This window comes from Camellia sinensis, chromosome 13 (genome assembly GCF_055761805.1).
Source record: "Camellia sinensis isolate YWXY chromosome 13, ASM5576180v1, whole genome shotgun sequence".
NCBI lineage: Eukaryota > Viridiplantae > Streptophyta > Magnoliopsida > Ericales > Theaceae > Camellia > Camellia sinensis.
In genome coordinates, this window is record NC_138973.1 from 32197775 (window position 1) to 32221249 (window position 23475).

General features: G+C 37.5%; 1 protein-coding gene across 1 annotated transcript; it reads right to left on the bottom strand.

Annotated features, from left to right (window-relative positions):
* Positions 1–8945: 8945 nt before the first annotated feature.
* Positions 8946–17100, bottom strand: LOC114261464 (uncharacterized). Its single transcript, XM_082900397.1, has 8 exons — positions 16906–17100; positions 13822–13944; positions 13626–13722; positions 10250–10391; positions 10057–10150; positions 9601–9872; positions 9503–9506; positions 8946–9122 (listed from the first exon to the last, which is right to left on the bottom strand). Exons 1-8 carry the CDS (start codon positions 17098–17100, stop codon positions 8946–8948), a joined length of 1104 nt encoding a protein of 367 aa, XP_082756523.1.
* Between the last annotated feature and the right edge of the window lie 6375 nt (positions 17101–23475).

Sequence of the window (23475 nt, forward strand, 5' to 3'; positions counted from 1 at the left end):
GCTGCTATCAGTGTTTGTGTCATCGCACCTGCGAGGAAATGACCATGCCCGCGATTTGGCAAGTCCAAAAATTCGACTCTCAGAAGTTTTTTCTGTAACTCGCGAAGGGCGGTCGCGCCAATGAACCCCATGACCGTGGCCGCGACCGTGGTGTGCGTGCCCACGAAGGTTTTTTTTGGTCCCTGTCTATTTAAGGCATGCTTGGCTGATTTATTTTGTATCTCTTTCACCCACTTTCTGAGCACTCTCTCCTAAGCTCCTCTGAGTATTTTTATCTTTTGAGAGATCATTTTTATGAGTGAAATACATTTTTGTGAGAGTTTATTTTGTAAGTGATTTATTATTTGAGAATGATCTTGTAGTGAGGATTATTTGTAACTCTCATCTACTTGATGATATATTAGCCATAGGAGCTCAAAGCTAATCATCAAGCTTTTCTATAAGTTCTTTACATCTTACAAAAGTGAACCTTCTTGGTCAATTCCAAGATTGTAGACTTTGGTAGATTCCGAGGTTATTGGCATCGTGGTGATTCGATATCTGTGGCGGAGATCTAATAGGGGAAGAAGAGTGACTCGTAGGTTGAGCAAACATGTGAGCCCAGAGTGGCCTTTGTACGATATCTCTTATACTCTTTTCTTTTCATAGTGGATATTTCGTCTAGCCAAGGGCCCGTGGTTTTTTAGCACAAGTTGGTGGATTCCAATTATGATTTTTCTACGGGAAAAAATATTTTGTGCTGTGGATGTCTGATTTTCTTTTACTCTCTCTATTTTACATTGATCATGGTTGCGTAAATTTTTAACTGGATTGCCTATATCAATAATCACGATAAACGGGACGCATCTAAATTTTCTAAAAATATTTTTTTGCATAAATCTAGATTTTTTAGACACGTCATCCAAAGTTACAAAACATGTAAGCCCTACTGCTCTCCTCCCTTACCAAGGCAACCATCTTCTCTGGCAAAGTTTTTACCACAAAAACTAGTATAGATGAAACAACCCATAGCAAGACTTTTAAATAATCACAGATCTAGCTCTAAAAAACAAACAAAAATCTGACCTATGAGTTGGTAAATCGTGAAACCCAGCTCAATATTTCAAAGAAAAACAAAGCTGCTTCACTATTTGATGCAGCCATTTTAAAGCTATGATGTTAGAGCATCTCCAATCCTTACTCTTTTTGTTTCATCAAATTTGAGTGAAAATTTGGCTAAAAGCTTGATCTGGTATGCAACACTCCAATCCAAAACTTACCCTAAGAAGCTGTTTCAACCATTTTTTATGAAAGAAAATCATCTCAATCCTTTAGCCCTTCATCAATTTTTCTTTTTTTCATTTAATTTGATTACAAATTTGAGTAAAAAGCTTGATTTGATATGAACTTCTCTAACACTTTCATCAAATATCATGACCGAGATTCGACCCTTTGATCAAATCAAGGGAGAATTAATATTTCATCATATTGAAAACTCATCACATCCTTTGTCAATTTTGAATTTGGTGAAAATTAAAAAAAAAAAAATTAAAGCATTGAAGACGGATTTTTTTTCATCAAAAATCAAATTTTATGAAAAGGAAAATTTGGGATATGAGGATTTATTTATTTATAATTTTGATGAGAACAATGGAGTAACTCATATCAAATCAAACCTTTTTTTACTTAAAATTTGATGAAGAGTTGGTGATGCTCTTACCCACCTAATAGCTCAAGATTTCCATTTTTCAACATCACTGATGGCTCAAAATTTCCAACAAAACCCATTGAACCCAAAACACAAAACCCTAATCATTTGAGGAAGGCACAACAATGTTCAGAGCTATAAAGCATAAGTAATTCGAAAAACATGCCGTACCCATACCGAGTATTTACCGGCATATGGTATCTCGTATGGTACTTCTGCATACATACTGGGTATACGAAACACGTACCCAAATTTTTTCTTGTTAATTTTTGGCGTACCTAGACATACCTAATATATACTCAAGCCGTACCGTACCTTAGTTAAAACAATATTTTCTTCTACTACAGAGATAAAACTGAAAAATCTAGAAATTCCCTAGATATTGATTTGTAATTATGTATCAATTTTAAGCAGTCTATAACAATCCTAATCAAACAATCAAGACAAATCAACATAACGATTTTAACGTGGAAAAACCACAATTGGAGCACCTCTAATTGTGATAAAAAATCACGAGCAACAACCACAAAACAATCCACTAAGAAGATATAAAGGAATTACACAGGTATACTCTCAATTACCTAGCAAATCCACGCCCGAATTGAACGAACCCCTATGTGCCTCTTCCAACCCCGTCTTCACCTCGGAATTGTCTTGACGATGAGCCACTCTAGAATCCACCAAAACTTCAGGCTCAAATTCTCCAGAATCTACTAAAGAACAACTCTCTCTTTTGTGTAGAATAAACAAACAAACCTTTGATGTATGCTTCTTCAACCATGAGTTGAATACTCAATGAAACATCAAAGAAAACTAGCAAAATAGCCCCAGATATAAACCCTAGAACCCAAGAAGAAGATCTGGAGGCCTAACCCCAGATTTGGACTGAAACACGTATTTATAGAAAACTGTCTCGCGATCTCCGCTCGAGCGTCAGATTTGCCGCTCGAGCGCGAAAAGTTCCGCTCGAGCAGGAAAAAACAACATCCAGTATTTTTGCAGGCGAATAAACTTCTGGAACTCAGCATTCTTCGCTCGAGCGGATAGACAGCTCGATCCCCGTCATAATCAGCGAAGTGGCAATCTTGAAAGAATTAACATCACAAAACTTCTCTGCAAGGCACAATTCGGGTTGGATTCGCATCTAAAAACTCATAGCCTTACTGAAATATAAAGTGTGAAAACAAATACAACTGAAAGGAGTTTTGTCAAACGGGATTGCCAAGAATAAAAACCTAACAAAAACTCTTTTCACTAGACTTTTTTTTTTTTTTTTTATAACATGATTTTAAAATTAAATTATGATTTGTAAGTTATTTAATATATTGACATTTAATTTTAATTTATATCTTTACTTTTAATATTAAATGTTAATTGTAAGTTGGACCTTAACAAATTAAACCATTTAATTAATTTTTGTATTACTCTAAATTAAAAATAAATATTTTTTTCAAAGCATATCAACGTACTAATACCATCCTCGTACCCGTATTGCACTTCATAGGTTTAGAGGAAAGGAATGCAGGGGAGGAGACGATGACAACAAAATGGGGGGCTTTTGTCCATTTTCTTGGCTCAACCACTGATTGGTGGCTCGTAAAAGATGGTTTTTACGGATCATCCGTATTGAACTTAATCTCTAGACACAGATATAACACTATGTATATGTACATGTAGAGAGAGAGAGAGAGAGTGAGTGAGAGAGAGAGAGAGAGGTACCAGAGTTGGCATTGTGAAGGGGAGGGATAGGATGGCATGATTTCCCTTCTTCCATGTTGTCTGCAGCCTCTCCACAGGATTTGGGAGAACACTTCATTGCTAAAGTCTGCTGCACAGTCTTCGCACCGAAGTCAAGCTTTTATAAAACCATTTGCCGAATGGGTGGCAAAAAAGAAAACTAAAAGGAAAACCCATTCATATGAAGGGAAAAAAAAAAAGAAAAAGAAAAAAAGTTTGCACCACGTAGAAAGTGGGGTTACACTTTTATTTGTTAGCTGTCACACCCCAAACCTGGGTATGACCGGCCGTGGCCCACAGGGCCTTAGCCCAAGGCACACGTAAGTCTAAACACGCATTCAATATCACCTTGAACAATTAAACAATAGTCCAATAATAAATAACCAAAACTCAATCCAATGACATGCCACAAGTGAAAAACAAGTCATAACCAACTTCCTAAAAATATATATATACTAAATGGGACACAAACCGCCCACAAAATAAAATAATTCTAAATAAAACCCAACCACAATGTATGCACAAAACTTGACAAAGCAACCTAAAACAAATTAAATAAATGCCTCAGAGGTCCATGCAATTGAGTCCCCGCTATGCCATGAGTCCACTCTAAGTCCTTCTAACACCTGGAAATGGTAAACAACTAAGTCAGCTGATAGCTCAGTGAGTAGCAACATGGATAGTAAATATAGTTTTGAAAACATGGTCCAATTCCAAAATAAGATATATATCACAGAAACTAGATTGGCATACAGTTTGGTAAATACAATCTGTTTCAAAAAAAAGTTCCACAACTCAACGCTTAAAATACTCATGTCTCGCAAGAACATGATAAACGACATTTTCCACTTAAAACAGATTATAACATGAACACCAATAATTTTTTGGGTACCAAGAAAAACAAATAATATGCCACACAGTTCTTAAGGCTATAAGCCCCGTTGGATCCAATACCGAACTAAGAGTCATCCTCAGGGTGGCACCTGGGCCTTTTCTCAAAGACGATCTGATTGAAGGTCACCTAGTTGTTTTTAAAGGTCTTTTCCTTACAATCATTGAGCACTAGAGTCATCACGGCCCAACCCGGATCAAGTCCCTAGTGGCCAGAGTCACCACACACAGTGGAATAATTTCCCTGGACTAAATACACACATGGTCCCAATAATCAATACACATCAGTTTCGCAAAACATGGTAGTTCATCATTATAAACATGAGACCAAAACAAATAGTTTACAGTATGCCAACTTCACACATGTTTCAGAAATAATTTGATTCAATTGATAATATAATAATTTATCAAAACAGTTTAATCATGAAACAACAATTTAATTTTCCAACAGTTCAGGGTAGGGGAACATTTATAAAAATATGTAGCATGAAACTACTCACCTGAAAACGGAATAATATAATCCTCGAATAGAGTATGAAAGTCCAACTAGTGCCCTGAACCAAGTATAAAAACTACACGTCACAACTAATTTAAAAATACAAAAAAAAAAAGGAACTAAGTAACCTCAACTAAAGCGCACTAACACGGCTCAACCCAACTCACCGTTACTCTTAAATATTACCTAAGTTCATGTTCTTCAAGGTTTAAAATCACCCAAGACATGGGTTCCGGTCAAAACTTAATTAATTGTGACTTTAAGATAAAACAGAATTTCAAACAAGCCTTCCCAACCTATTCGCTAACTTTGAAAATTACAAAACCCACTCCACGCTATTCGAAAAATTCCAATAACCTCCAGATATGATCTAATATATCCTAAGTTTCAAACCCAATTGGTTTCACTTGATTTGCTTATCAAAATAATTTTCTACAATTTATTATATCCAAACAGGTTGTTTTCTGCAGCACTTTAAAGAAATTGACGGTTCTCTTAATATACATGAGCAATCAATGCAAGGCCAAAAACGTACGAAACTAGACTCATAACCGGTTCTAATGACACTAATTTGATAATTTTTGGATTTATACCCAAAGAGAACAACACTCCCGAATTTACTGTTTCAGACTGGTTTCCTGGACAGATTTGAATACCTCAATTTATATGGATTTTGACTCCCAAAAATTATGAAAAAATTCAGATATGCAATTCAATATGTAATTAATCTACTGTAAAAATTTTATATTAAAATTCATCCGTTTGATATGGTTTCTTGATTTTTAAAGTTTGTGATTTTGTGCAGAATTTTTGGACTAAGAATTACACCATTCTTTATACATGAATTTAACTCCTTAGATTTCTTAACAGTATACATATATACAAAATACATAAATCTATAACCTCTCCATCAATGAACTAAATAATAATAGAGTAAGAATAAAAACAAAAACAAAAACAAAGAAAAAAATAAGAAAGATAAAGACTTACCACACCCAAAAATTACTCCTCGTTTGCAATCCCTTTTTTTTTTCTTCTTCTTTTGTCTCAAACTCTCTCTCTCCCCGTGGCTGCTGTGGCTTCTTTTGTCACAAACTCTCTCTCTCCCCGTGGCTGCTGTTATAGTGTTGATTAGGAACCTAGGGTTTTTCTTTTCTTTTCTTTTCTTTGTTATACATAACATAAATGACTCTAGATAAAAATGCCCTTTGTTTTATTTTATTTTATTTTATCTCTCCATTAATTTAAATAAAATACAACTACTATTAGATCAAAATATGCTTACTAATTTGACACTTAATTTTATTTATTTATTTATTTATTTATTTTTTTAAATAATAAATCTTGCCTTTAAATTGAAGACTTTCACCATAAATTTATTTTAGGTTTTAAAATTAATTACAAGACCCTCCAAATATTTAATTTGCACTTTAGGATTCACCATCAAAATATTTGAGATTGTAATAATATTATTGTTATTATTTAATTATTTACTTAATTTTTATATTTGGGTTCTCACATTAGCGATACTGGTTAATCGATATTCTCGTTATACTGAATTTTTATTTTATTTTTAGGTAGTAGTAGTACCAAACACGGCAGAGCTGCAAGCTTAATTCCTAAGTAATAGTTTGCTGTTGTTATAGTTTGATGTTGTAATAGTTTGCTTTGTAGTTATGGCTAGTGTTAGCTTTTGTTGGGCCAACAGTTTGCCCATTTCTTATGTTTGTTTGTCATTTAGCATTGTATAGCTTGTAGGTGGAGTGTAAATTTGGCCCGGCCCACCGGGGCTCAGGTTGGGCCCGGCTCATGTCGGGTTTCGCGGGCTTTTGTCAAAAATTTGGTCCATTCGAGCCGGTTTAGGAGCCAAAAAATTAGGCCCAGGCCTAGAGGTTTTTTAAAAAAATTTCTACTAAAATTTTATTATTTTTCACTAAAAAAAACATTATGCCTTGGGCCAGGCCTTGAGTGGGCCTTAAGCGGGCCGATGGGCTGGCACACGGGCTGGCTGGACTCAGGCCCGAGCCCAAACGGGCCTAAATGAGTCGGGCCCATCTCGGGCGGCAGGCGGGTTTCGGGCCGCCCACGAGCCACGGGCTATTTTTACACTCCTACTTGTAGGTCATGTGGCATGCTCTTGTACTTTTGTATTTTTTTTTCTGTTTTATTTAATGTCTTATTCACCTAAAAAAAAAAAATTCCTAAGTAATATTTTAATTTTATAATAATAAAATAAATTATAAACACATCTTTTAAAATTTATTTAAAATATATAGTCTATTATAGTTTTAGAAATTATAAATATTTTATTGTCAATTTTTTATTTAATAATTTGAATGATGTCAGAAATATATTTCAATTAACCAAACCAAACCAAACCAAACTAAACCAAACTTTAAGTCCCATCAAATGAGGTCGGCTACATGAATCTTTCTTCTCCACGAGACCCTATCAAAGGCCATTTCGTTAATCAAATTAAGTAGATCCATATCTCTATTTACAACGTTAACTAACGTTAATCTAGGCCTACCTCGTCCCCTAACACTTCCATCTACCGTTACAGTATCGCATCTCTTCGCTACTGCTTCTGTTGGTCTCTGTTGAATATGACCAAGCCATCTCAATCGATTCTCTCTCAACTTATCTTCTATCGGTGCTACTCCTATCCATCCCCGAATACACTCATTCCTAATTCTGTCTTGTCTAATCTTGCCATACATCCACCTTAGTATTCTCATCTCAGCCACACTCATCTTATCTACATGTTGTTTCTTGGTTGCCCAACACTCCGTCCCATACAACATCACTGGTCTAATAGCTGTTCTATAGAACTTCCCTTTAAGTCTAGTGGGTATTCGTTTATCGCACAGTACCCCAGACACACTTTTTCACTTACACCATCCCACCTTAATCTTATGGGCCACATTCGCATCGATCTCCTCCGCTGTTGTGATAATCGACCCTAAATAATAAAAATGTTCACTCTTAGGCAGTTCTTGGTTCTCAATCTTTACTTCTCCTCTGCTTTCATTGTTACTGTTACTAATACTAAATTTACACTCCATGTATTCTGTCTTAGTTCTGCTTATCTAGAATCCTTTAGATTCAAGAGCTTTTCTCAAATCTCCAACTTTGTATTAACTCCTCTAGTCTCATCCACTAGCACTATATCGTTTGCAAAAAGCATACACCATGGCACGTCATCCTGGATATTTCTCATTAACTCATCCATAACTAAAGCAAAAAGATAAGGACTTAAGGTATTTCAATTAACAATTTTGATAATTTTACTATAGTATAAGAGAGTTGTTTTTTTTTTTTTTTTTTTTTTTTGTAAATTCTGTTAAATAAAAAATTGGACTCTACTTCAGATCTAAATTTTTTTGCCTAGTTTGTAAATTTTGTCTGCTTACTAATAAGATGGGTGTTGTATCAGAATGTAAATTTTGTTTGGTTTGTATAGCACTACTCATTTTGGATGATTTTTTTTTTTTCATAATCATTATTATATAAAATTTTGGTAATAAAAAAGTAGTACAGACCAAACTGGCTTTCTCCATACATGTCATTCTTGGCAAAAAGTAGCCTTCGAACCTCAAATTACCTACATGGGTGTGGGGTCAAAAGGCCCCTGCCTAAATGGATTCTCGATTATGAAAAAAAAAAAAAGGGAAAGTGAAAAAAGAAATAGCAACAAGATGAACATCCAGTGCCAAATTGCTTTCCTTCTCAGTCCACATTTGATTTTCCTTCAGTAATCTGTATCAATCATTTTAACACCTGAGCAAATAACTCTGCTTATGTAGCGATCCTTGAGATACAAAGCATGTAAATTAGCTATTTTTGTTTCAAATTCAATATTAATTTTGGTGACACTATCCACATTTGCAAATGCTAATTATATATTTAATTGGATCTTTAGACTATCTCCATGAATTTAATTCAATCTAACATACTGCGAGGCAAGAATCACAAACAGTAAAAAAAAATGGGCGCATGATAAAAAGTTCTCACATTGCATAAAAGCTTCAAACTCATAAGTTTGTCCATGCACAAGATGATATTAACGGATTAAAATGACAAGGATACTACTAAAACGTTCTTGTATTACTGGGATAAAAGCCTCGCGCATATTTACTTGGAGAAATTATTCACTGTGGATAAGACACTAACTTCAGCATCAATAATCAAAGTATCCTTCACAAGGAATCCCTTAGAAGCATCATGGAGCTTAGTAAACGACAAGAACGAATGGTTACCCCAGCCAATGGATGCTGAAGCAGAGAAACATTTGGTGCCCGAAAGACAATTCTTTTTTAAGATTACAAAAAAGACCTATTTAAATGAAAAGCGGAGTCTCATAGATATGACTTCTTCGGAGTTTGGTCAAACGTAAATTCCACTTAAAATTTTGTGTTTGTTTCTTGTATTTGTGAAGGGAAAAGAAGAATAGAGGCATATTAATGTTGCTAGAGGCACCTAATTAAGATTTTCCGATGAACAAAAAGTAGTAGAACTGTAATGTCACCTGTAACTTCCACATGCTGGCCATAGATTTGGTTCCTTATGCGCAACTTGTATTTTGCATATGTTTTCCATTCAGAAGGAAAGCTTTTCGAATCATCTAACTCTAAATAGAGGGACAAACATTTACCCTTTCATGTTGCCAATCCTTTCGGATAGAGCCATACCTTCCTGATTAATTTCGTTAGAGGAAGTTATAAAAAGCTGATATTTTGATACATATATTGTAATTTGAAAGAAAAGAAAATTAAAACATAGCATATACCACTTCTGATTTCCAATAGTGAAGACATCAGAATAATGAATTTTGGAAACTAGAGATGAGAACTTATCAATCTTCCAAGTGTAAGTAATGTCGAGTCCTTTTTTCAATAAAGTTAGACACTCTCTTCTGCCAGTGCAATTCATAACAACAACTTCTGCTCCAAACAAGCACGTGTCTCTGATGAGGTATCCATTAGCAGCATCATTGAAAGTACCAAGTGGGAGTAATTGGGGAAAATCGAATTCAATTTTCATCAAATGAAAGCATTTTACCTACCCATTAAGGTCATCTAAGCATTATTCACCCAAAAAAAAACATCATCTAAGCATTGGAATAGAATCACAAAATTTTTAAGGAACCTTATATAAATTGAAATGAGATTGAATAGTTACTCAACAAACTACTTACCTTGGAAGGTCAAGTACTTGTCTTGAATATGATTATACACAAACCAACAGGTAAATTACTTGTCTTTGCAATTAGCAAGTAAAGAGAGATGTGTCCTTTCCCTTTTCTTTGTTTATCGCCACTTGGGTAGAGTGACAATTTCCTTAAATTTCAACACAAAAAAGACCAAAACAAGAATCAATTTATTTGTATCTTGAGATACAAAACAAATGCTTACAAATAAAGGATATAAAACTCAAACCGTTTGTAGCCACTGGCTTCAAACATGTCTAATTCATAATTCTTCATTCCAACATCTAAGAGTAATTGCGAGAGTAGTGAGAATGACTCAATCTTGAGAAGGTAGTGAGCTGGTGGTATATCTCTTAGTGATCTTGTTCCTTCTGCAGAATCAAGAGATAAAAATGTGAAATTACTATGAAAGATCTAATTTGCTTTGCATATACAGATTCAATTCAACTCATCTTGACGGTCCAATGCTCTATTTATTATATAGCTGTATTTATGGAATTTTTTTTTGCAACCATTAATGAACAGTCTTCCCTAGAACAAACAGTAAGCTAGGAGAAAATCTACCCACCAAGGATCAAACCATATTAGGGTTCGGTTTAGTTTGATTTAAGGGAAAATCTAGGACCAAATCGTTATTTATGATTTCATAAATTTTAGAACATAATCAAATCTTGAGATGCCAGTTAGTTATGTTTGAAACCACGGTTTCTAATAACTTAGCATCATTCATAATTTGTTCACAAAATATTGTTCAATACATCAAACATCAAGCAAAATAATTTTTTTTTCAAACATTAAACAATATGTCATCATTGATAACCTTCATCATTTTTCAAACAAGAAGCAACGATGTTAGGTAATAATATAAATAAGGGTTCTTAAAGTGTATGATATTAATAAGTTATTTATGTCTATATATAAAAATGGTACAGTTTTGAAAAATCTAGAAATCCGCTAGATATTGATTTGTGATTATGTATCAATTTAAAGAAATAAAACAATCCCAATCAAACAGTCAAGACAAATCGACACAACGATTTTAACGTGGAAAAATCACAATTCGAGCACCTCCAATTGTGATATAAAAACCACGGGCAACAGCCATAAAACAATCCACTAAGAAGATTTAAAGGAATTACACAGGTATACTCTCAATTACCTAGGACTGGGTATTTGGTCCAGATAAATTATGGTTGATTTGTTGTGCAATTTGATAAATTGCTTGATTATCGTATCGTTGATTTAATGTCATAAATTGCTGGATTCTTGTTAATGTATTCTTTATCCGAGCCTTGTATTCTTGTCGTATTGTATACTTCCCGAATTAATTTATTTTTCAGGTGCAGAGCAAATTTTAGCGGAGCTCAAAATTGAGATTAGAAAGATTTATTAATATAGAGATTTGGGACCCACCACTATAATTATTAAATTTAGAAATAGTTGTAATATTGTTTATTTTGGAGGTAATTGTGCTATAGAATATTTGGAGGATATTGTACTATTTGGAGACGATTTTGTAGTTATTATTTTTTAGAGTAAAACTTGTATTTTTTTTTAAAGCTATTTTAGTATATTTAACGACCCGGGGAGTGGGGCGTTACATTTGATGCCCTCTCCACAGACTTTTTTGGATGAGCAACTTCTATTGTATATATCTAAAGCAGGGGACTCTTTTTCTATGCCCTTATTTTAAGGGGGGATTAACATTCAGCATAGAAGATCAAAGATAATTACAAAAGAGTTTCTGTTACACCCCACTTTTTGTAATTATTTTTTGCTTCTCACACTGTTAACTAAAATTCTCCCTTATTTTAAACCCGTGGACACAATTTTATTTTTAGAAAAGATTAAAAAAAAATAGAAGGATAAATTACATTCATTGTTGGAAAAGTGATTTGTTATTTTCAATTAAATATCATCAAAAATTAGATGAAGATACAATGAGTAAATTTGCTTTGAAAAATTATTAAATAGTATGGAACATGTTGTATAAGTGGGGTTGTCTCTATCTAAAAAATGGAAAAAATAGTGTTGTCAACCAATAAAAAATTGCAATCTACACTTTAATCGTTGTCTCTTTTCTTCTAATTACTTAATGAAAGTGAGTCACCGTATTCTTTTGTAAGATTTTCAACTACGCCATTAGTTTAGATTAAGAAATATTACTATTAAAATATAATTTTACCAAATTATTACATATTTATTATTAATATTTATAAAATTTACTACTTATTTATAATAGAAAAATGCTTGAGACGTCATTTTTGGTGACCCCCATAACTCCCAATTAATTTGTGACCACTCATTCTGTTTTTTGTTTTTTGTTTTTTTTTCACCTCTCTCTCCTCCCTGTCTCTCACAAATGTTGTGGTGGTGTGGGGGTTCTGGAGCATAGCCGTTTATAATATTTTCCCCTTTAGATTACCACACAAACATTGCCCCATAGTGCTTCGGAGTAACCAATAATTGCCCATTGACTTTGGGACTTCTTATTAATTGATTACATTTATGTACATAAACTAGGAATTAAAAAGAATTTCAATTTATGTATTTGTTCAATCTCCTTCTGCCGGGTTCTCAATAATGTTCTCCACTCAAGTGATAAACAAAAACGGATCGAGTGCTAGGCAAATAAGACTTTTGCCCACGGCCTCGTACAGTAAGAGGCCTCACTTTTATGTATTTTAATATCATAAATATAACTTTGCAACTGCACTGTAAGGAGAGCTATCTTCATCATGAAGGTTTAAATTTGTTTTGGGAATTTATAGTTTTTAAACTTGAACATAATTAGTAATTTTAGATTTCAACATAAAAATGAAAAATATACTTCAATAAATTTTTTAAGAAGGTCTCATTTAAGTATTTATAGCCTTAGGCCTCGAACAAACTTGATCTGCCTCTGGTGATAACGTTCGCTAGAGTCAACACAATCTGATGCAGGTACTCGTTCATTCATACAATCCCTGTGAAGTCTATGCCAAGAAGAGGTACAAGAAGGATGAAGATCCAGCGAATTGAATTAAACTATAGGCGTAAAAATAAGCAGGAAAATTATGTCACGCCTACTGTGTGATTTCAGCAGATTTTAAACAATCCCCTAATAAACAATCCCCTCATCTAAACAAATAACCACTAGTGTTTCAATACTTAAAAAGTCTCAAATTGCATACAAGACAAGACTCTAGCTCCATTGCCGATCAAGAAACCAAAAAGGAAAAAGAAAAAGAAAAGATTCAAGATGATATTAGCAGATTAACAAGGGAACGACAAGGACACGAACATCCCTGTATTACTAAAATAAAAGCATCAGGGTATATTTACTAGGAAAAATTCTTCACTGTGGAAATGGCATTAACTTTGGCTTCAACAATCAAAGTATCATTCACAAGGGTGCCCTTAGAAGCATCATGGAGGTCGGTTAATGACAAGAAGGAAGATCTACCCCAGGCGAAGATTGAAGCAGAGAAGCATCTCGCAGCTGCAAGAGAACAATTTGACAATTATTTTTTATTACCGTGAAGATAAAATGTAAATACAAAGGTCTCCATTATCTTCAGCCAAAAAAAAAAAAAAAAAAAAAAATTGTGAAAATGTAACATCACCTGTTTGTTCCACATGCTGGCCAGTGTATTGGTTCCCTACAAGCAGCGTGTAATTTACGTATATTTTTCGTTCAGTTGGAAAGGTTCTCATATCATCCTGGCTTAATTAGAAAAAGACAGAAAAAGAAGTTATTACTGTCAGATTATCAATCTGCTCATCATAATCACAAGGACTGAAGATGTTAACATTGCATACCACTTCAGATTTCAATAGTGAAAACATCAGAGTAATGAACTTTGTCATCCAGAGACGAGAATTTGTCAATCTTCCAAAGTGCGAGCAGTAACAAGTCCCTTCAGCACGGTTAGACACTCTCCTCTGCCAGTATAGTTTATAACAAAAACTTTTGCTCCAAACACGCACGTGTCACGGATGAGGTATCCATTAGCAGAATCATTGAACGTAGTAAGCGGTAGTAATTGGGCAAAACCCGACTCAGTTCTCATTCTATGAAAGCTTCTTACCTTGCCATTGGCATCGGAGCATTGAAATAGAAATAAAATCAACTAGTGTAAAGATATTGATTGATTAGTTATTAAAGATATTGAAGTTTTTATTAGAAATGGTTTTGGAAAAATCAGATTTTTCCTTAACTTCGGTCTAATTTTTAGGTGGGACCCATGCGCTAAAGTTAACGGGTTTAAGTAGTAACGCATTCTATGCCGCGTTGTGATTCACATAGTATATTTGGTTGCTTAAAACCATTATTGAGTGAATAGGAAATTGAAGCCAAAATGAGATCTATGGAAATGGTGTTCTTGGTGAAATTTCCATAAAGGTTGAATTAAAGCCTGTCTCACAGTGGTTTGGCGGGCAAACTTTGTGTAAGTTTATAACGCTTGGGTTTGGAACTTGGGGTAGGCCCCAAGGGATACTGAAGTTTTGTAGAAGGGGAGGTTATGGGCAAAGTGGGCTAGACCCATTGGAACTGAAATAAACATACGCGCGCGCTGCTACCGTCTATCTCATCAGGCGAGCTGGGTGCGGGTGTGAGGTTGGGTTGGGTTGGGCTGGGCTTGTCCAGCCCAATAATAATTCTTTTTGGGCCAAAAAAAATTTGAATTTTTTATTTTTTATTTTTTATTTTTTAAAAATAAATTCTGACCGTTTGAATTCAAATTTCGGTTGGAAAAATTCAAATTTGGCTTGCACCTTTCTGTACAGATTTTAATCTGACCGAACAGATTCATATCTGTTCATTTTCAAACCCAAACAGTTTCTTATTTGTTCAAAATTCAAACCGAACAGGTTTGTATCTGTTCATTCAAAACCGAGCAGGTCTTGTACTTGTTCAAACAGGTTTGCTACCTGTTGGATTCAAACTGAACAACCACTATTCCATCTATAAATAGGCAGTCCCTCATTTGGATTTTTCACTTAATTTTTGTCCTCAATTTTGCCATTGCTTTCTCTGCATTTTGCTGCATTATTTTCCTGTGAGAAAGAGTGTAAACACAAAGTGTGTTCGTTGTGCGAATAGTTTGTAGTGCTGCTACTATTCGTTGTTGATCATTTTATCCCGAGAGATAGACGTCCACAATCTTAAAGCACCATGGAGAGGACGAATCTGTCTTAAGGACATAGTGTTAAACACTGGACTTGATCAAAAATTTGTTTAACAAATTAATAAGGTAAGTAATTAATTTACTTTCTGTTTTATTTATTTTTATTAGATTCTGATTTTGTTTTTGTAACGAAATAAGAATATGTTATTTTATTTTATTTTATATATTGTTTTGATTTTTGTAATCAAACAGTTTCTCTCGTTTCTTTAATTCTTCAAATACAGTGAAGATTGTCCAACAACCTTAAGACAGATTATTTTTGGTGTCTTCATTGTATTTATTTTCTATGCTTTTGCAAAGTGATATTCTGGTTGGAAAATACAAATAGTAGTCATATATTGTTTGATAAATACTAGTAATATACTGTTTATTTTCTTTGACAAATAGTAGGTGTACGAGGGTGAAATATCCTCCGTCCTCCCTACCCCTTGCACTTGAGCTTCACGTAACGTTGCTTGACCTGAAAACAGAAAGACGGTGAGCGGCGTGGCGGTGTGCTGTCGGATAAACCCTCCGACGATTGAGTCAGCACACTTGGAGAAGAAGAAGAATGGGAAGAGAGCACTTTTGAGAGAGAGAGAGAGAGAGTTGGGAATTCCTCAGATTGCTTACCCTCAATGTTCCTTCCTCACTCCTTTTTCTAGGCTGGCCATGCAGCCTCAGGGATTATGGTCGCACTACCTCTGTTGTCCTTCCCTGGACAGGTGGCTGTGCTCTCCTCTAGCTTCCTTACACGTGTAGAGGCCAAAACCTCCAAATACCATTTGTCGAACTGCCAAATGGTATTGACGCGTACCAGGAGTGAATCTACTCCTTATCACATCATTGGTCCAGATGGCAGACTCAACCGATCTATCACAACCGACCTATCCCTTGGGGAAAACGACACCATGACTGAAACGGCTGACCTATGATAAGTTGGTTCGTCTGAACTGGCTGACCGTGAGGTGTGCCGTTCTTTATCCCGGCCCGAATTCATTCCGGACTGCACTCGGCTCGGTCCCAACGCATTACCACGGATCCAACCGAATATCAGGCCGTGTCAACTCGGTTGGGCGCATCCATGTCTCTACACTCTGGCCGACAATTTTGCTCGGCCGAACGTGATGGGCCGGGGAACCGTGTCAATTTAGTTCGGTCAGACACGGTCCGGTTCTCGCAAAGCCCATCGTCATATCCCGCGTTACTGTAGCTCGGCCATATTGACCGGCGTAAATCTCCCTCTCAATTGCCCCTTAATCCCATCCGAGCTGAGCGTGATTGGGATTATTGTTCTGACCGAGCTATCCGATTTGGTCGGTCATCTAGGATTGCGCCAGTAGTCTCATCAATGATCATTAAGCCATAGTGACAAGCCATCTTTTCAATGCCATGTGGCTTCACGCCATGGGTCCCATGCAGCCCCACAGCTGTCTTCATCACGCGCAAATTTCAAAAGGTTGTCGCCCTTTGGCTTCCTCCCCTTTTTATACACACGCGAGGGGCCACATACGCCCCTACTGTTCATCTTCCCACTCGAGCCAAACCCTAGCCTTCAAGTCGCCAAGCTTCTGCCATCGCTGCCATCACTGCTCTTCGAGTTGTCTTTGACCATCTTCGTCTTCACAAAGGTTGTAGACAAGGTCGTCGTCGACTGGTCTTTGCTTGGCGTCCATATTAGTAAGTTTATCTGCCCTTCCTTTACACTCTCCATTTACGTTCTTCAAGTTCTTACCTGGGACTGTTGGTATCCTACCAGTGCCCCCTCTTTGGGGTAACACTGGTACACATTAGGGAAAACTGGAATTGAAGAAGCGGATGGGGCCTCCGTGCCCTTCGTTTCCCTTAGATTCAACACACAAACTTCACATTTAGGATGAATGGCATGACCCCTAGGTAAGACTGAGCAAAATCCAACTTTTAGATCCATAAATAGGATTTAGCCGAGCAAAAACTGGTTTGTGGTCTGGTCTTGAGGCCGAGACCGAGCTGCAAGTAAGGAGCTAGAACCGATCTAGGAAGCCCAAGTCGGTCGGATAGTAGAACCGAGATAAGAAGAATGAACTGATCAAACGCCCCAGGAACCTTGGCCAAGGTAGAAAACTTCCTCCTAAGAGCCGTGCAATTTATGCCGCGCTAATACTTGGACTTATATCTTAATAATACAGAACAAACTAGGACCGACTAGGCCCATCCAGCATTACAATCGGTGAGGCTCTAAGTCCGAGCAATCAATCACCAAATACTTTCCGAGATACGACCAAAATTACCTAACTAAATAAAACTGGGATAGATGGGAAAGTACCGGTTCATGGTCAATTCTCCAGGGGCGCTGGCCGAGTTCCATAGAGAGTACCATATTCCAGACAATGTCCACTTGGAGCTGGCCAAGAAAGGAGACACTCCATGGGGCGAGCTGGACAAATGCCCCTTCACAGTGGTGTCCATTGTAGAAGGAGGTCTGCGCTTCCTGGTCCAACCCCTAATCTGTGAGTTTTTAAGGCAGACTAGGCTGTGCCTGACCCAAGTCTCCAACAATACGTACAAAATAATAAATGGCGTGGCCGAGCTAAATAAGATACTTAGTCTGAATCTCGGCCTCGCCGAGATATTTCATCAATATACACTTAGCAAAAATAAAGGTGGGTTTTGCTGGTATCTCAAGGTTAGGAAAGGCCGAGCAAAACTCATTGAAGGTAACCCGGACAAAAAGACCAATGACGACGATTTTTTGTGGGTGTCCGGTAAATATAAAGACACCAAAGCGCCCATACCGGATTGGTACATAAGAAAAAACTTTGGGAGTGCTGTGTATCTCGGCGTCATTTTTTTTTTTGGAATTGTTCTTTTTACTGCCGATCTAACACTTGTCTTCCTGTTGTAAACTATAAACTCTTGGTAGAGGATTACTCCCGCACAAACCAGGAGGGCATAAGGGTCACGTTGCGTCATTCGGCCGGGGAGCAAGAATTCCACAAGCTACTTGGCTTCGAACCGAACTACCGCTATACGGCGCCGCGCAGGAGCAAGGTGACCGATTTCCTTCGAGCACCTTCTCCAGAATCAGGTTCCAGCCTTCCATCGATCAAACTGGTCCCTTTGACATCTGAACAAGAGATGACCAAAATTCGGGCTATCAAGTCAATGATCACCGGCGAGCTGAGCGACTCTCAACCACTGGAGGCAGCTGGGGGAACTTCTTTGATGCCGGCCGTGCAAGATAAGAGGGTTGTGCTGGCCTTCGCCAGTGAGCAAGCTGCAGGTCAGTCGAAGAAAAGGCCAAGAAGAAACACAGCCGAACAACATTTGGCGGACGAGGAGTCTACCGAGCATGCCTGTAACAACCCTCATACTGTTTACTGATTAATGACTGAATGATTACCGTTAATCATTGATTACTGCGAAATGGAACTGATAACTGACTGAAATTGAAACTGAATTGACTGGGTATATGTTAGTTAATTGCATTCTATCTGTTTAATTGTCTGATTATCTGTTCATGTTTATATGTTTAAACTGCTAATTGAAGGCCTTACCGACGGCCGAATCCGAAACCGATTAGTGTTCTGTGACCCTCGTAATTTAGGTGATTTTATGGTATATTCATATGAAAATTGATTAGGTATGATTAAATTAGATTAAAATAAGCCAATTAAAGAGTTTGCCATATTTACCATTTTGCCACTATCTCATATACACACACTTGAGCCTTTTACACTCCACGTATGTGATCAAACCAAACATTTCTTCTCCTCTTCTTGCCTCAACCGACCCAAGCTAGAGAGTGAGAGAGAGTTGAGTTGTTCTTGAGAGATTTGCTTGATCTTGCTTGGAATTGAAGTGTATTTGCATATTTGAGCTCCCTTCTTGAACTACAAGACTAAAGGTAGCTCCATTGTCTTCTTGTCCATGTTTTGAGTTGATTGTTGCATGGTCCATGTTAGATTGTAGAGCTAAGTCATGATTTGGGTCATTAATGGTGAATTGAAGCTTAAGTGTTGCATGCATGTACATATATTGAAGTTTTGAGGTTGTGGTTCATCATACCTCACATGCATGTCCATCTTTTGGTCATACTCCATGAGTTCATCTTGTTTTTGAAGGCTTAAGCTCTCTTGAAACAGCATTAAAGCTTTGAAAATGATTTAAGATCATGCATGTCATGTTTGAAGAATGTTCTTGGAAAATGATTTGAAATTGGTTTGAAATTGGGTTTGAATTAAACACCCTTGGGCTTTGATTTCTCGAATTGAGCTTTGAATCATGTTACTCCATGTGTTTATAAGAGTTTTCCAGAAAATGAGCCCAAGAGGATCGGTTTTGATGCATTTAAACTTGAGTTTGAGCTTGGAGGTGCAATCTGGGTTTTCCAGATTTCGCACTTCCGCTCGAGCGGGGAAATTTACGCTCGAGCGTGGAATCCGAGCAACCAGCATCTCTCTGCACTGTTTTGCAGTCCGCTCGAGCGGAGTATTGGGCGCTCGAGCGGAGTCATGTCTCAAGCTCGAGCGGGCGTCGAGCGGAGATTTCACCCATCCAGTACTTTTACAGTACGCTCGAGCGGGAAAGTTTGCGCTCGAGCGTGTACCTTTGTTTGCCTGTACGCTCGAGCGGGGAAACCTGAGCTCGAGCGGGACTCTGTTTTTCTGAAAATCCTGAACATGCTTTTAAATGTACATCTGTGCATCCTCATCCCATTCTGGGCATTCTTAGGCCTAATTTAAGGCATCTTGTTGAGGATATAGATGTAGAACACACCGAGGAATTAGGGATTAAGTTATAATATTTCCCAACTGTATAGCTTAGTGTGTGTTCAACCTGTGAACTGTGTAGGGTTGGCAACTGGGGAGACACGCTCTAGCATACTGTAGCCCAAAACTCTGTGAGTAACAATTGTGTAAAGATATGTTCAACTGATATCTTTTGAATACTGAACTGAACTGTCTACTGAACTGGTATTATCTACTGAATGAATGTATGTCCTTTATTTCTGAACTGTACTGTGGCATCCTTAGTACTTACTGTTTACTGTTACTGTTACTGCGACAGAATTTTCTGTCGGTTCCCTCGTGGAACCACTACTGTTTACTGACTGATGGCCATCATTACTGTTCGGTCTTTCAAGACCTACTGTTACTGTTATGCTAATGGATGTACCACATATGACTGTTTACTGTACTGAACAACTGAAATACTGATTGAATTGAACTGTTTTCATTACTGTAAGGACATTCATTCTAAACCCCTTTACGCATTATGTTATTCACTGGGCTTTAGCTCACTGCTCATATATATATGTAGGTGTACAGGCACCAGATCGGAGCTAGGAGCGTCAGGGTAACTCCAGTTTTGTCAAGCCAGCCCTTGTGCCTCACTGCGAGGTTCCGAGTTGCCATGCTTTGGCTTGGGGGTGTTTTGTTTGTTTTCCCCCGCCTGTCTTCTGTACTGTCTAACTGTTCTGTATAGACTGACTGTTTACTGTACTGTTATACAGGGATTAGGTCCCTGTACTGTGTGACTGTAAATTTTGTATAGACCGTACTGTTTTGTACAGACGGAATGTTTTCTGTACTGTTCTGTAGGGTTGAGTCCCTAGTTTGAATGGATGTAAATATTGTACTTACTGTTCTGTACTGTTTATGTGAGAATGTATGAAAAGCCTTTTTGCATACAGACTGTCACAGCTCAATGGACACTATTTATTTACTGTATTGGCTTCCGCCAGGCCCTGTACTCTGTTTTACTGTATTACTGTTCTGCAGGCCTTCGGTAATCTCGGATTACTGGCCGGTTACGGTGCTAAACCCATAGGGCCGGGTTTGGGTCGTGACAGAGTGGTATCAGAGCGATACTTACCACGAGTTATACCGCACACACGTGTCCAAATGAGCTATAGGGTGTCCTAGAAAAGTGATTAGGGCATTTCATGAACTTGAAAAGCGTGTGGCTATGTTATGACTGAATACATGTTAATGTGATAACTGTTTAAATATGCAACTGTTTATGTTACAATTGTTATAACTGTTATAACTACTTATAGTGAAATGGACAATGCAAATGAACCTGAATCCTCGTCTAGCGAGGCAAGAATGGAAAGAATGGAAAGAATGATAGAACTGATAACTGCTAGACTAGAACAACAACAGAACCAACCGCCCCCACCTCCTCCTCCTCCGGTACAGCCGGAACCTAATGTGAATGTGAATGATGGGGATATAATTGCTCTTACCCAGAAGTTCAGCAAAATGAAACCGCCATCCTTTCAGGGAGGCCTTGAACCGTTAAAAGCTGAAGCTTGGGTTCTGGAAACAGAAAAATTATTTGAAGTATTTCCGTGCTCAGAAGCAAACAAAGTATTGTTAGCTACCTTCACCCTACAAGAAGAGGCTAGAAGGTGGTGGATGTTGATCCGTGATACAAATACTGTTATGACTTGGGCTCAGTTCAAGGAGTCCTTCTTTGAAAAGTATTTCCCTCAGTGTGTCAGGGATAGGAAAGTAACTGAGTTTGAACAACTGAAACAGGGCACCACGTCGGTTGCCGAATATGAAACAAAATTTACTGAACTTGCCCGTTATGCACCGCACATGGTGGATACTGAGTATAAGAAGGCCAGGAAATTTGAGGGTGGCCTTAATGTTGCAATTCTTGATCGAATAAACGTTTTGAAACTACCAACTTTTGTGGGTGTTCTCGACCGGGCATTGATGGCCGAGTCGAACATTGCAGCAGTGAAACAATCTGAAACACCAACAACTGAATGGCATGGAAAAAGGCAGGGTTTCAAATTCAAGAAAGGCAAGCACAACCCAGCCAATAAGAAACAGAACACGGGATCAATGACTAGCCCCAGCCAGGGGAGTGGGTTCATTCCACCCTGCTCTGTATGTGGTAACAAGCATAAAGGGATTTGTCACAAATTATCTGGAGCCTGTTACAGGTGTGGCAAGGTGGGCCACATGGTTAAAGACTGCCCCTCTACTCCTCAAGGCAATAGCAAAGCTGCAGCCAGCGGCGCAGCATCAAATGCTCCACCAAAGCCTAACCCTAAAGCTGCCGGGAAAGAGCCTATGAGGCAAGGCCGAGTGTTCGCACTAGTACCGGGAGATGTGCAGAATACCGAGACCGTTGTGTCAGGTATTCTCTCTATCTGTACTCAAAATGCATATGTACTGATTGATTCGGGGTCTACGCATTCTTATGTATCGCATGCTTTCTCACGGAAATTGAATAGACCCTTAGAACCTATGAACTATCTGCTAGCCGTATCATCACCCGTAGGGGGATCCATGACATGTGCTTATATGTACCCTGCATGTGAAATCATTGTTGGGGATATGCATCTGTTTATTGATTTACTGCCATTGAACATTGATCATTTTGACGTAATATTGGGGATGGATTGGTTACAAAAATATCATGCCACTATTGACTGTGTGACCAAGCAAGTTGTTTTCCGTCCACCTGGTTTGCCTGAATTTGTGTTTAATGGGAGTGGAGTAGTACCTCCTCCGTATTTGATTTCGTCAGTGAAAGCTGTTAAATTAATTAGAAAGGGGTGTAAAGGATATCTGTGTTCTGTACTGACTGTGTCTACTGATGATAGTGTTAAAACTGATGTGAATTGTATTCCTATAGTCAGGGAATTTCCAGATGTTTTTCCAGATAATCTTCCAGGAGATTTGACTGATAGGGAGATTGAATTTACCGTTGATATGATTCCCGGAACACAACCAGTTTCTAAAGCTCCTTACAGAATGGCTCCAACTGAACTGAAGGAACTGAAAGTGCAATTGCAAGAACTGTTAGATAAAAAGTTCATCAGACCTAGCACTTCGCCATGGGGTGCTCCTGTTTTGTTTGTCAAGAAGAAAGATGGCTCACTGAGACTGTGCATTGACTACCGTGAACTGAATAAGGTAACTGTAAAGAACAAATACCCTTTGCCACGCATTGATGATTTATTTGATCAGTTACAGGGTGCACAAGTGTTTTCTAAGATTGATCTCAGATCGGGGTATCATCAACTGAAGGTTAAACCGGAAGACATCGATAAAACTGCTTTTAGAACGAGGTATGGACATTATGAATTTTTGGTTATGCCTTTTGGAGTCACGAATGCCCCTGCTGCCTTTATGGACCTTATGAACAGAATTTTTAAACCATACCTTGATGACTTTATTGTTGTATTTATCGATGACATATTGATTTACTCCAAAAGTATAGAACAGCATGAACATCATCTGAGACTTGCCCTACAAACCTTAAGAGAACAGAAACTGTATGCTAAACTGTCTAAATGTGA